This window comes from Nesoenas mayeri (genome assembly GCF_963082525.1).
Source record: "Nesoenas mayeri genome assembly, chromosome: 4".
Classification (NCBI taxonomy): domain Eukaryota; kingdom Metazoa; phylum Chordata; class Aves; order Columbiformes; family Columbidae; genus Nesoenas; species Nesoenas mayeri.
The window spans coordinates 13,212,699-13,227,661 of NC_137540.1; the positions used below are offsets into that span (position 1 = coordinate 13,212,699).

Here is a 14,963-nt window from a genome sequence, read left to right on the forward strand (position 1 = left end):
GCTCTCCTTTATATAAGCTGCAGAGTGGGGAGCCAACTTTCAATTATCTGTAGATGCACTACCCAAGGCTGCTGATTAACCATGCTCCAGGTACAGAGAGACTCACACTGGCTCTACCTAATCCATCTGAAGCAGTCACCACACCCATACAAGTTTGTGCTTTAAAGAGTTATTGTCTCAGGACAGGACTAACCCAGTAATCTTTGTACTTCCCAGACAATGGTATTACTAACTATTTGCTTTTGCATTGTACTCTCACTGTATATTCCCTCAGCCTAATTAACAGAGCGTCTGTATTTTCTGTGATTTGTTTTACCGACATTCTCAATACAGTCCTTTACCTTAGAAAAAAGAAAGAGCTGTTTCTAACACATAAAGATATACATGAAAGCAGGATCAGACCTTTTACTTTAGCACCTCAAAGATACCCATATTCATTTACCTCATTACCATAACAATAACAGAGGCTATTTAAGAACAGGTGTCCAAGACCTATTGCTATCAGTGGTCACAGTCTGCCATCCAGATTTGGTGCTGTAGTAGCAGAGAGTCGATTTTGTCTCTTAAAAATCCCAAAGATACTGCAGAACGTTGTAGTAGGACTCCTTTGCTACCACTGAACAGCTATTACACAGACAGAACACACAAGTGCAGTATTTATAAAATACTGTTACGAGACTTGTATTTCTTGAGAGAATTTTTTGAAGTACACAGGGAACTGACCATACATTACAACAATGCAAATGTGACAAACCGTTTGCTTATTTTCTTCAGCCACAGGAAAATAAATACAAAAAGCACTGCCTTTCCATACACAGTTCACTGTGGCACATGCACCTCTACCAAGCATTCTGTTATAGGAAATCAGAATTCCTTGTTCTTACGATTTTCAGCTGTTGTCAGGGAAATACAGCATTTATCTTTTTGCAATTAAAAAAAAGTGCTCATTCTGTGTATTAAATACAAAGTACACAAAATAAACTTTTGAAGCACAGAGGGTTATACTGAGAAGGCAGCCTGAAAATGTAGGCACGTTACAGTAATTAAGGTAACTGTACTGTAGTAATCACATTCTTGAATTTCTAGGTGGACTAAACAAGCATTGTATGCTTTCATCCCAGCCAGCTGATAAATCATTCGGAGCAGAAGCACTTCTGTTCACAGCATCATGGAATTGGCCTAAAAGTACAAAATAAAAACATTAAGTTTTGAAATATTCCGTAATACGTACAGTGTTGTCAGAAAGAGACCTATATAAATTCTAATTAAAAGCACACAACAACATAGCAATGACAGAAATTATTTCTTGCCTAGCTCAAATGCCATGATTAGATTCCCTGTGCTCTCTACCGTCCACAGCAGGTACGAGGTCCCCACAGCAGGACAGCTTTCTGAACAGAGCTCAGAAGCAGCAGCTGGGGAAGAAAAACCATTCCTCAGGTGCTCCACTGGAGTATTTCTGATGTGATTCTCCACAGGTGACTAACTTATTCACTGGTCAGGGAAATTACTGTTTTTGTGGCACAAAAGGGGGTAAATTATAGCCTGCACCAAGCAATTCATAATCCACACAAAATTGTTTGAAACTTCCATATTTAAAATGAAGCTACAAAAAAATCATTGGAGAAAAAGCTAAAGGAACCATTTAGTTATCCATCACCTCATGTGTTTAGCCATTTGCATAAACAAGTACTCCACAGAGGAAACCCCTGAATTTTCAATAAAGCACTATTTATTCCAGATAAAGCAAAGCCCAATTAGAATTTTAAAATTATATGTGAAATGTTAACTTTTTTTTTTTTCTTTTTATACACACTTTCTTTGTATTTTAAAACCAACAAAGAGGGAAAGGTCATTGAAATTAGTCTTTTGATGACAAGTCAGGTCAAATCAATGCATCCTAGGTTGGAACCATAAAATTTATTTACAGTAACATGTAACATGAAAGCAAGCACTGAACATCAAGTGGAGGTAGAGAAGAGTTAGGGAATAAAATTATTAATTATACATTTTAATCCATTTTACAGAGGCAGGAAAAAAGATTACAGACAGATTTAAATCCTCTCTTGGACATGATGTAGAACCCAAGGAAACATCTTGGAGTCCTGCACAACACCGTAATTCACAACAGACCTCAGCTACATCCAGAGAGAGATGCATTCCATTAAAGTGAAATCCATTTCCAGGTTATTTCAGGAAAAAAAACTTGTCTATGTGTTTTTGACAGCTGAAAATCTCCCGTTTGTGGATTCTACACCACCTGCAATTGTGCTAGAAACCTGCAGTCTTTGATGACTTGCAGCAGAACTGAGTCAGCTAGTAAGAACATTCTTGTTCTCAGGAGCAGCAGTCTGGTCTGTCAAAAAACGCATCATTTACACAAACAAAAAATATGGTTTCAGAAATAAGTAAATAAGCAATAAGAGATGTGCATACATTTCATAAAGATGCTGCTTCTTTGAAATTCAAATATAAAACATAAATTATTAATACATTCCCAATATCCTAAAAAAGACAGACCTCATCAAGAAGAGGGAGAAAAAGAAGGCTGTTTTAGCTGACTCACTGACAATTTAAGTCTGAAAAAGCTACATAAAACTGCTTTTTCAGCTTAAATTCAATATGGGAGAGAAAAGGAGAAAACTAAAAGAACTCCACTTATTAAGAACTAGAGAACGGTCAGAAAATTGGTACCATAACATGGACTGTAATTGTGCTCTGAGGAATGCTCTCTCTTTTATAAGAGGGTTACTTTCACAGTAACAGAATATAAACTTAAGGCTTTAGTGTAGTATTTTACCTTTTACATTTGTAGATAAATATGCCAAAAGCATACTTGTAAAAAATGAAATAATTATGGCATCTGAAAGTATCATACGTTAAAATTCAAGTTGTCCTTACATTTGAAAAGAAAATTCAAAATCAATGCTGTATGAAACTTGTAGTTACATATCAAAGACAGTGGGATAAAATTTGAGCAATCAGGATTCAACAGAAAATATGACAGTGATCCAATTTCTCTAAGATTGATGCTTTTTAAGCAACATCAAAAATATCTGCCATTCATGACATTCATGATTTGCGTTAAGAAAACTATTCCAATGATAAACTAAAATGAAGTGTATTTTTAGTGTACATAAAATACACGTGATGAAATACATGCATTTGCTTCATTTGTGACTGGATAGGTTACCTTTTATAACGGTGTTTCCTTCTTGTAATTGAAACTGGGGTCGCTACCTTCAATCTGAAGTTTTAAGGCTTGCTTAAGGCTGAGTTCTGTCTCTGCGGGAGGATAGCCTTCCAGGACTTCCTGATGCCCTCTGTCCTGCACTGCTCGCGGGACCGAAACCCTGCCGAGAAAAACCTGATTGCTCTGAAGATGGTAGTTCGGATTTGTCATAATTCCATTTCTCTTCTTCTGTTCTCCACTCTGTTGGTGAATTAGGAACTGTTGCTGAGATCGACCAACTTCTTGCTGAGCTGGTGGGACCAAAATCTTGCACTGTGGCTCTGCTGGCATTGATTTAAGTGGCACGTTTGTCCCAGATTTGGCAATAGGTACTCGCTTATCAAACTGAGTCATTTCATACTCTAACACTTTTGGCTGGGAGGAACTACTTTGTTTTATTTTTTTTCCAGCTGACCCCGATTTGCTGGAGTTGTCTGTTTTCCCTCCTTTATGAGCTTTAGTTGATTTCAAACTAGGTTTTACTTGGCTCCATTCAAATTCACTACTTGGTGAGTTATGATTTTGACTTAGGGAATGAGTTGTGGAAGAAGGAGAAATAATAGACTGCCTACTTCTACTGCGTGGCAGGGAATGCTGCTGTATTTGCTCTGTGAATGATAGGCTGTGGAAACTATCAATGGGCACTGTCTGAGCAGTTGCAGTTGATGACGTGGTGCGGAGAGAAGAATTTTTGGAACTTTTCAGGGAATTATTTGATAAAGATGACTTCTGACGGTCAACTGTAGAATCTGGTGACTCTGAAGGAGAACTGAAGGCATGAGCAGGCCCATTAGATAAGCCACGCATACTAGGCTGCATATCCCCACCAGTACTCCCTGAACTATTTGACTTCATTGTTAACGACTGCATTTTAGACGAAACCGACTGTAAGGGTTTTTGCTCCATTGTGTGGACTGGAGATGGAGTGCAACCATTCAGAGTAGACGCACCATATTTTTCCAGTAATTTAATAATCTGGGAGTGTCCATTTTTAGCTGCAACACGCATAGCAGTGCGCCCAAACTGGTCGGCATGATTTGGATCAGCACCATGCTCTAGTAATATTTGGACAACGTCAATGTGCCCTTCTTGGGCTGCAATGCAGAGTCCAGTAGCACCTTGATTACATGTATGGTCAACCAGAGCTCCATGCTCAATTAGAAGCTGCACTACCTTCACATGACCTTGCCATGCAGCAGACTGCAAAGCAGATCTCTTCTCATTATCTGCAGCATTCACATCGGCATGGTATGTAATCAGCACCTGTACCATCTCCAAATGGCCCTGCCAGCAGGAAACATGGAGTGCTGTTCTTCCTTCAGCATCACTTGCTTCTACATTTGCACCATTTTCTAAAAAATACTCAGCCATTGTAAGCTGGTTTTCTAACGCTAAGATATAAAGTGTTGGCCGGCCATCAGCATCTTTGTAATTTACATCTGCTCCATGACTGAGCAGTAGTTCAACTATATCTCTGTGACCTTCTAAAGCAGCAACCCGGAGAGCATTTCTCCCATCATAGCCTCGCTGATCAATGTTGGATTTATTTTCCAGTAATATCTGCACACAATCATAGTGACCTTCTTGTGCAGCTAATATGAAAGGTATACGTCCATCATTATCAATTTCATTTGTTCTAGCACCTTGTTCTATAAGAGCTTCACATATCAACCTGTGACCTTCAAAAGCTGCCATATGCAAAGGTGTCCAGCCTGCATCATCTCTGTGATTTTCATCTAGCCCCCTGTCCAGCAGAGTCCGTACTACTTCGACATTGCCTTGCGCAGAGGCTATGCTCAGAACTGTTCTCCCTTCACTATCAATGCTATCAACAGCTGCGCCCCAAAATAAGAGAGTATTTACGACTGAAGCATGGCCCATGGAGGCTGCTGCCAGAAGTGGTGTACGACCATTGTTGTCTGTGTGATCAACATCAGCTCCTCCTTCTAGAAGTAGATCAACCACATCTACATGTCCTTCATAAGCAGCTACCAGCAGTGGAGTCATGCCATCTTTATCACAATGGTCAACCTCAGCACCACGGTCAATTAGAAGACTAACCACTGAGGCATGTCCCTTACTTGCTGGCACACAAAGTGCAGCGACAGACAGCGCAGTCCTTCCATCCACATCCTCATGGTTTACCTCTGCACCATGGTCCAGCAGGTGCTCCACGATCTCTTTATGCCCCATGTATGCAGCTGCAATCAGAGCTGTTCTGCCCTCATTATCAGCTTTATTAACTTCAGCACCATGTTGAAGTAGATTCAGTACAATATCTTCATGTCCTCCCCAAGCTGCTGCTCTCAGTGCAGTTCGACTGTCAGCATCTGCACAGTCCACTTTGACTCCGGCGTAAAGGAGTGCAGAAACCACCTCTGTGTGCCCACCCCACGCTGCAGATCGCAATGCTGTCCAGCCATCATGATCAGTGTGATTAACATTAGCTCCACATCCAATCAAGCAATTGACAACCTTTGTATGTCCCTGCCGAGCAGCTAAGGTAAGTGCTGTTTGCCCGTGAGTATCTTCTATCTCTAAATCTGCTCCCCTTGAAACCAGTAAATTAACAACATCGAGATTGCCGCTGTATGCTGCGTTGGCCAAGAGCGTTCTCCCATTGGAATCGCACTGGTTTACTGATGCTCCGTTGTCTAATAAGGTGCGAATGGAATCTTCTCTCTCCAAAGCCTGCCGAACAATGCAGGATGTGCGGTCATCTTCACTGTTGACGTGAGCACCAGCTTTTACCAGCAGCTGCAATACTTCTTGTTCTTTAGGAATTAAGGTTGTCAGAGAGTCTTTGACAGGTGTGCCATTCCATATCATCCATAAAGCCAGCTCAGAAGTCTCTAACTGTAAATTTGAATTAATTAGATGCAATGCAAACTCTTGAGCTTCTAACGGTGTTAAGTCCTTTGCTCGGCAAGTGTAACTCATTGCTAGCATTCTGTGTCCCTCTGCTGCATTACACAAGTATTTCTGTGTACAGTGCTTTACATCTAGCAACCATTCTGCAAAACTGTAATGAAACAAGATTTTTGTATTTCCAAGTCCATCAATAAGGACTTTTGCCAGGACATCCAATTTGCGTTGAAAGTCTTCCATTGTCAGCGTCATATTTTTGGTCCATACTGCGTGATACAATTCCGTTGTGGTTAACGGCCTACAGGCTGCAAGAATTACATTAAGAATAGGCTGGACCTTTGCAAATTGTTTTCTCACAAAAAGTCTCTGGCAGAGCCAAAGGTATAGGCCATTCAATGTTCCCGGAATATCGCGGATCTCCCGTAACATAATAAAATTCTCCACAACTCCATCTAGGACACGTTCCAGATACAAAAAGCAACCGCTGCTTTTGATGTGAAGCTGATTCAGCATTTCTGCAGTTTCTTTTGTAAGATGTTGTCTCAGTGCCTCTTCCTGATCTAAACGATGCAGAATATATTGTTGCACATCTTTCACAATATAAGCCTTCCGTAGATCATCCAGACTTATTTTTCGAAAACCTATCAAAAAGGAAGAAAGTTATTATTATTTCTGATCAAGTCTTGCTTAACTCAATGTTTTTTAAAAAAAAAAAGGACACAGACATTTCTCGGTAGGGAATACCTACAATAATATATTTTGTGTATACAAATAATGAATGTAAATTAATAATAATAACAGAGAGCTTTGATAATATACACGTTTTTATCATCATCTACTATAAGAAGAAACAGATGTTAATAACAAAAAAAAATTTTTAAATCCTTTTAAATCAGGCATTGTTTATCTACCTTGGACAATACCTGAGCAATACCACCTGAACTGCAACCAAAATAAGATTAAGTATTATTATATTATTAAAGGAATAATCCCTTCTCCAATGTGGTTAAAAATGGAATTTCAAATAATTTTCAGCTATTTAGATTAAGACAGCTATTATGTTAATGTCATTACAGAAGAGGTTATTCATGCCTGGTGCATATGCATGATGAAATGTACATAAATCACTTTAACCTGATCACCTTAGTTTCTTTTAAAAGCTGTTATGATACAGAAGAGAGACACTCAAAAATAGGTTTAATTATCTTTACGCTTCTGTTCACTGAAAATTACCTAGTTTTTCAAGTCAGGACTGAGTTTTAGATAAACACTTCAGTTCTTTGGTAGGAGGTTCACTGAATAAGAAAACAGGTTTTCTCAGTCATATGACCCCATTGTTTTTCCAACCTGTTTACTCTTTAGAGGAAAAAGGGAAATTATTTCATACATGCATACTCTGTATTTGTGCTCCCTATACAGGTACACCCGCCCCCCCGAAAGCAAAGAACACTGTTCTTAGCAGCATGTGACTACCAGCCCCTAGGGCAGCCTCAGTAGCCACTAAGATTCTGGGGAACGAGGCAGAATGAACATCCAAATGATGCTACAGTTGTGTGGACTACATGGCTATCTTGGTCATCCAAAACATTTGCTGTGGTAGTGCCAAGTTAAGCACTTGATGAACATGCACCTTCTTTGACTAATTGTTTGAACACTACCTTTCCAGAAGCTATGGGAATACCACAGAGGTCACAGATACAGCAGCCTAAGCTACTGTGTTTTAGGCCAGAACTGCACCTCACTTCTCCAAGGACAGACTGTAATCTCTTCCTTCAGTGTAGCAGATTGCATGCATTTCCTTATAGTCAGCTCAGTCATAAAAAAACCCAACTTTGCTTTTCAAACCACAGCAGTTACTAACCTCCAAACTGTATTGAAAGAAAAGCAATGACATAGCAACACATTCGGTGCAATTTTGGCCCCATCTCCATGGAAAAATAATTTTAAGTGAGACTCTGAAGAATGTTATTTTCAGATCTATGATTTTATTGTATTTATGTACTCTGTGGATCAGACTGCTCACTCTGTGAGCTTGTTCTGACTAAAAACTCAGCCTGATAACAGAGCTGCATTTTTTGTTCCTAAGCATCTTCAGCAGAGGTTCTAAAGTGACATTAAGCTCACTTTGTTAGTCTACATGAGCATTGTACAAACACAACAGATTAGAACTGAGAGGCAAACTATGGCAGCGTTACAAAAATGTTTTGCCTCCTATATTAATTATGGTAACATTACAAATCTAACAGGACTAAATCAAGAGAACATCTAAATCAGAAGCATGCTCCTCCCCAAAATAAAATCACTGGATAGCACACTTTGGCACAGCCACTTCTCAGGCTAAGGCCACACTAATAAGATTGTCTACTTGCAGATTTTTGAATGAGAAGGCAAGAAGTAAGAAAATAATTATTTGGGGGAAATCTTTCTCCATTCCATAGAAACTTTTTTTTTCTTTCGAAAGAAACACGGAACCATCTTTATCCACCATAATTTGTCACTACTTCAAGTAATGTCCCTAACTGACCTGCAGCATGGCATAATTCATAAATTCATAACTTAATGTGTATTTGATTAAAATGTTCTTTATGCAGCTTTGTAAAGCCCTTAATCCTTGCACATATGCCAAATAAGAAACTTTGCTGAGTAAGAACAGACAGTGCCCTGTGATTCTGCAGATGTCAAGCTTTCATTTCAAGTGAAAGGCTGTTTCTACGTTATGATCCTTCAGAAGCTACAGAAGTGAAAACAAAAGCATTAAAACCAGAGCATTTCTTGGTGCATGCATATGCAGAACTGTCATCAAACACAAGTGCCCCTTTGGTTGTCTCATGCATGCAGGGAATAGCTCTGTTTGGCTCAACGCAGGGCAAATGCAACCACTGCATTCACCCACCTTCCAATTCTTTGAACTTCTCTGCTTCTCCTAATCAGATATGTACTTGTCACTTGGCTGAATGAGAACAGGCACAGAGCTCTGCAAACTCCTCCTCAATGTGTCTCGTCAGAAATGACTGTCCTCACAACATCCTCAGTCTCTCCCATTAATCCCATGTCCACATCCTTCCTTCCAATATATATCTGCCTACATGAGTTATTTTTGTTTTAAATAAACCTTGTTGTTTTTTTTTTTCCTCAAATTTCGCAGTAGTTGATTTCATTTTCCCCACCAAGAAAACCTCTGCTTGATTTGCATAACAGCAATCCTGAGATTTCAGCTGAAGTTCAGTGTTGACCAACTAATGACTACACTTCAGCTCCCCTGACTCCCAGCCTTAACATGAAAACTTACAAAGTGGTAATAACTGTGTAAGCATCTCAGTCCCTGTATGTGTGCTTCAAAAGCAAAAAAACCTCTTGCTTATTTTGCAATGTTCTTTGAATATCAATTTTTATTTTGCTTCCCAAAATGGGAGGGAAAGTGAACAAAATCATTTTGGATCTCAATTAAAATAAATAAATAAATAAATATGTATGTATGTATGTATGTATGTAAACAAAAACAAAAATAAACCCAAACCAACAACAAAACACCACCAACCAACCAACCACAAATAAGCCACCCACACACAAAACAAACAAAAAACTCCAAACCCTCCAAAAAAGTAAACAAGGAAGTGTTTGTGGTTTGGCTTCCCCCCACCCCCCCCACCCCTTAAAGTACAGCTGTATCATTACCTTGTTACATATTAGGGTTAAAAATATTGCCCTACTCTGTGCTCACCTGATACATACAAAATTACTAAGTACTTCAGCCAAGTAAATAAATTTCAGAAGACTTAGAGCACTGAATATTCCAGAAGTCAGTAACTGAAACTATTTGGGTGGCTGTATGTTCATGAAAGCTAAAACTGGTTTCTTTTCTTTTGGAATATTTCCAGATATTCCTTCTTAATGCAATCATATCTGCAGACAAGTTTGTATAGAAACAAGCACACTACAGTCATACAGATCTTCACATATCCCAAGGCAGATCTGCTATTTAAGGGCTGGGATTAACAAGCTTTCATTGTAACAAACTTTTAAACAGAAATACATTGCTAATTTTAACCACTGCACCATACCATACTATGATAAGCAAATAATAAAGAAAAGCCTTCTAGAGAGAATCTTTCAAAAAAAAAAAACCCAAAAAATTCTCAAATTCTTGTTGCTAGCTTGATGGAGTAAAACAAAGACGTGGTTTTTTTTGCCAAGACATCTATCTGGGCATATAAAATGAGGTCTTTTTACATTTCTAAACAAAGATCCTGCAAACTTGCTTTTCAACTCTACCAGATACAATAAGTCACTTTCATGGAGAAGAAGCATCAAAACATTAAGAGAAAGCTCATTTTGTTTCAGATGCATTCCTATGAACTATTTGTAGCTCAGCAAAACAGGAGTGCAACAGACAGAGCTTGCAGTCCTACGACCCTGCTTTTTGCATTGTTAAAATTTTTCCTACAACATGTAACTTTCAACCCAATGGGAGCTCCAATATGGATTTTCCTGACTTATTAAATTCTTGGCAGTTCTGTAAACAACTCAGTTCCAAATGTACTTCTTGGCAAAATCTGGGGTCATTCAAATAATAAAAGGAGTGTCTTGGCTGTATAAATACTTTTACAGTATGTCAACCTTTTCAAACTTTAAATAATAAAAAATAAGCTATTAACTAGCATGTTCCAGTAAATACTTAAAAATATCCTTCTACTTTCATATCTTTAAATACATTTACGTAAGTAAATTACAGAAGTTTTAAATACATTTAAACATATTTCATTTAACTGAATTGTTAACTTTAAAGGAACCTAAATAATTAAAAGCATGGCAATGTTTTGGCATTAATAATTTAACTGCTGACCCAAGCATATGTTAAACTAGGTATTTCTATGGCCATTTATGCACACCTGCTCAAAAATAATAACATATCCAGCTGAGTAAAATGCACCGAAGACTCAAACAGCACACTTAGCCTTTAGTGCATTTGCAGTATACCATGCATTACAAATTTCACTGCACCTGCTACAGATGTTAAGAGACAGTGAGGCTGAAACCTGCTCCTTTCAGTGGTCCAAGTCATTGCACAGAAGTTCATTTAATTAGGCTTACAGGTAACAGCCCATTTAAAACAATTTAGTCTTCTGTCTTTAATTACAAAGCATGTAAGTTCAAAATGCACACACAACTTTTTGCTAAGAAATATGAAATTCAAAGTGGTAATCAGAAGAAAGTGCTAACGAGTAGAAAGAAAACAGTAATTAAAAACTCCCATTTTATTTCCCAAGCCTTTTAAATACTTTTTTTCCCCAAACCAATAAACAAACATTTTCAAAGCTTTACTATTATAGAAGTAAATTTTACAACTATATAAATTTATAAATATTATCTTTTATAGTAAAAATCCAGCACCCACAAAAACCTTAACATGAAACCACCCAAATACAACCTATGATGAAAAATTAGAGGACAAGTTAGATTTTCTTTTTTGAAGCAATCTCTCCTAAAGTGGTGTCACACCATTTATATTCTGGAATGGCAGCTGGTGAGAAAAGGTTTGGTTCCAGATCGGGCAACTGATTTGATTTGAGGATTCAGCAATACAACTACCTGAGTAGATTCAATTACCAAACAGTATCAGCTTTGTGGGTACAGAGAAGTTGGGTTGTCATTTCTTACTAGACTTCTCTTAAGTTTTTACATTTTTGCTTAGTTTTTAGTTTTAGGAAAGGCTACAAGAAAAACAACCCTCCACATTTTTTCAGACCAGAACCAGCAAATAGAAAAATATGAGAAAGGCTTATACTCCCATGATTTCTCATCCAGAATAAATTTGGATAAATATCAGCTCTAAATAATAACTGACTGTCTGGAGCTGAAAAATACATAAAAGGAAGAGTAAAAAATGAATGACAGATTGTCTGCTTTTGCCTATGGATAAGTGCGTGAATAGAGCTTAAGCTGCCTCTGAGGCTAGACTGAACCCTTTCATGTACATTTTTGATTCTTTTGATTGTAGTTTCCAATATCCTTCCAGTATCTAACATTAACTTCATGAAAACTATGGCTCCCTGAGATGTGACATCTGCATGGATTGCACCATACTGGTGCATTCATGCCTCACACATGAGAAGGAATTCTTTGGATGAACAAAGTGTTTAATTAAGGTCAGTGTTTAATCAAGCCAGATGCCACAGATATTTATGTGTGTAGCAAAAAAAGAAAAAAATAAGTGCCTATTAAAAAGCCTCTTCAAACCAATAAATAGAGCATTTGTACATAAGCACTTTTGTCTATTTACCTGCATGCTGTTAATGAGAAAGTATCTGCTTTTCACTCAAATGTATCTAAATAAAAATGCCTGATTTTAAAAAGCCCAAAGTTTTTAAACTAACAAGATGCATCTTTAAAAAAGGAATTTAGTTTTATAAGGACAACTGCTATGCTTTCAAGATTTAGCATTATTTTTAAAAGAAGCATCTTTATTAGCTAATTAGCTGAAGCATCAAAAAAGTGTCTTCAGTGCCACTTTCAGTTTAGAGGACTTTTAAATTATTTAAAAATACAAGGAAACATTTTTCAATACTATAATACAAAGATTGGAAAGACTGTATTTGATGGAGCTGCTTGACTGTCCGTACTTGTAGCCAAATGATAGCAAATTATGATGTGGCAGATAATGTGGATAATTATGGGCACAAGAAAGAGAATTGTTAAATTTAGGGGAAAAAGTCCATAAGAAAAAAAACCAGGTATGATGTGGTAGCTGGTGAAAGAGCACATACAAGTGAAGACAGGAGGACATGCGTTATCTGTTCCCCTCCTTTTTTATTCAATTGGCTGGCTTTTTGCTCACTGTGGAGGGTGACCACAGACTCATGCAGGCATCATTTTATGTTTGGTTCATATTTTTGAGATTGTCTTTGCAGCCACAAGAGGCAAAACCTTTTATTTTTTTTTTTTTAATTTTAATTAACGAAAGCTGAGTATCTGAGTAATGGGAAAAATATGGAGCACATTGCGCTACTACAGAATCTGGGAATACACAAGGGTCTGGAACATAAGCTGCAGTAGATGCAGGCACAACTATTCAACTTTCATAACTAAGTCAGCAACAAAAGTGAAGTAACAGAGGGGACCAAATTGAACACCCCTCCTCCTTTTCTCATTTTTAGAGTGGTAGGGATGATGTATTCACCACTGGCAGTTGCAAAATGACAGTGGGTAAGAAGGACTTGACGATTTCTTCAATGTCATCGCTATTTCTGGCTAAAAGGACAAAAGACAAACTCTCGTCTGCACTGGACACCCAAAAAAGAGCATCATCAGGATGAGGCCACTGCAGCTATCTGGCTCCAAATCAATAACACTTTCTGAAAAATAGGTTTAGCTCTCATTTCAGGAGGTTTCTGGAGAAGTTTTCACTGCATGAAAATTTTAAGTGAAACCTAATATAAACTGATTGTAAACAAATTAATATTGGATAGTACATACTTTGTATCACACTCTAAAATTTTTAGCAGAAAAAAACCTACAGATGGGACTCATTTTCCTAAAATAATCCTAAAAGGATTCCAGTGTAACTGACTAAGTTACAGTGAAACTGACTTATTGCTTCCAAATTAAAGAAATACATCTGAAGAAAATGTACAGTGATTATATCATCATTATGGTTGCAAACTATTTGCTGGGAAACTGGAAGTATAACTAATTCTGTATAGCAGTGTCCTAGAATGCAGCATACATTATACACCATTTATTTCTTCAGTCGCAAGTGTGAAAACCACTCATCTTTGATCTTGAATTCTGCCTGTCCACCAATTAAATAGCTTTATAAATTGGCTCAGTTAAAAGTAAACATTCAAATACCACAAGGAAGGAAAAGAGTTTGACCCAGTAGCAGCGTTAATGACAGTCTATTCTTTTCAGGTCAGAACCAGGTGGGGTGGGGGGAATGGAATAAAAGATCAGCATTATCTTAAGTTTTACAACACAAAGTTGCAATGTATCTGAAGTTCAGCCACGCTCCTCACATCGTCTCTATACCTCTCACAAACCTGAATATTGGCTGTAAACAGGAAAATCATCCAATGGTGTTTTAAGTGGGTAACTGTCACATTTGCTGTAACGTTACAGTTTTCTTTGGTAGTAGAAAAAGCACCACTTCCTCCAAATAGACCCTAAATTTTTGTGCCATTTGTGTTGAACTATTTTGGGATTCATTTTTTCTTTGCTGTACCTTTTCCACAGTGAAGATATGATTATAATATCACAAGGCAACTTCCTTTATGCAATTCATCAAGTCATCCTCTGTGGAAATGAGAAATTAACTCGTTCAAATTAAATTTATTTTAAGGGCATATCCATTAGTTCTGCTGATTTTTCCTGTCAGGAATACCATCTGGAAACATACTTAGAAGACAACCGCAATTTTTTAAGACTAGTCTGAAACATTATAAGATTCAATGGAAAGGAAATAAAACAGCTCTGAAGTTCTGTCTGTTTTTTTGGCAACGACAACGCATCTAATCAGCCAAGCTTTGACAAAACTATTCCCATATGAACATCCAAAGGAGCTCTGTGAAGCTACCCCAAAGTTTCCTCTAGTTCTCACATACTCCAAAATACCAATGTTCACGTCTGCCACTGATTAATACAGTACTTCATTCCAAAATGCAATTATCCCATTGACCTTTTGCCACTGTGGAAATGAACAAGCCTATGGGTCTGTGTTCTACACCGCATTTTTGTCCTAATTGTTGCCTTAATACACACAGGCTTTACACATAGGTCTGGAATCCAGTCTAGATATTGCCCCTTATTAAATTTCAGAGAACATCCAGTAACAATGTAATTATAGTGAAGAAATGTTCTCATGATACAG

General features: G+C 37.7%; 1 protein-coding gene across 1 annotated transcript in view; it reads right to left on the reverse strand.

Annotated features, from left to right (window-relative positions):
- Window positions 1-3,196: 3,196 nt before the first annotated feature.
- The window catches only part of ANKRD50 (ankyrin repeat domain containing 50), a gene marked incomplete at both ends in the record, with an annotated part of 35,714 nt that continues 23,947 nt past the window's right edge, over window positions 3,197-14,963 (reverse strand). Inside the window, 1 exon segment of the mRNA XM_080344429.1 lies at window positions 3,197-6,741. Within this exon segment, the coding sequence (XP_080200555.1) occupies window positions 3,197-6,741 (3,545 nt within the window).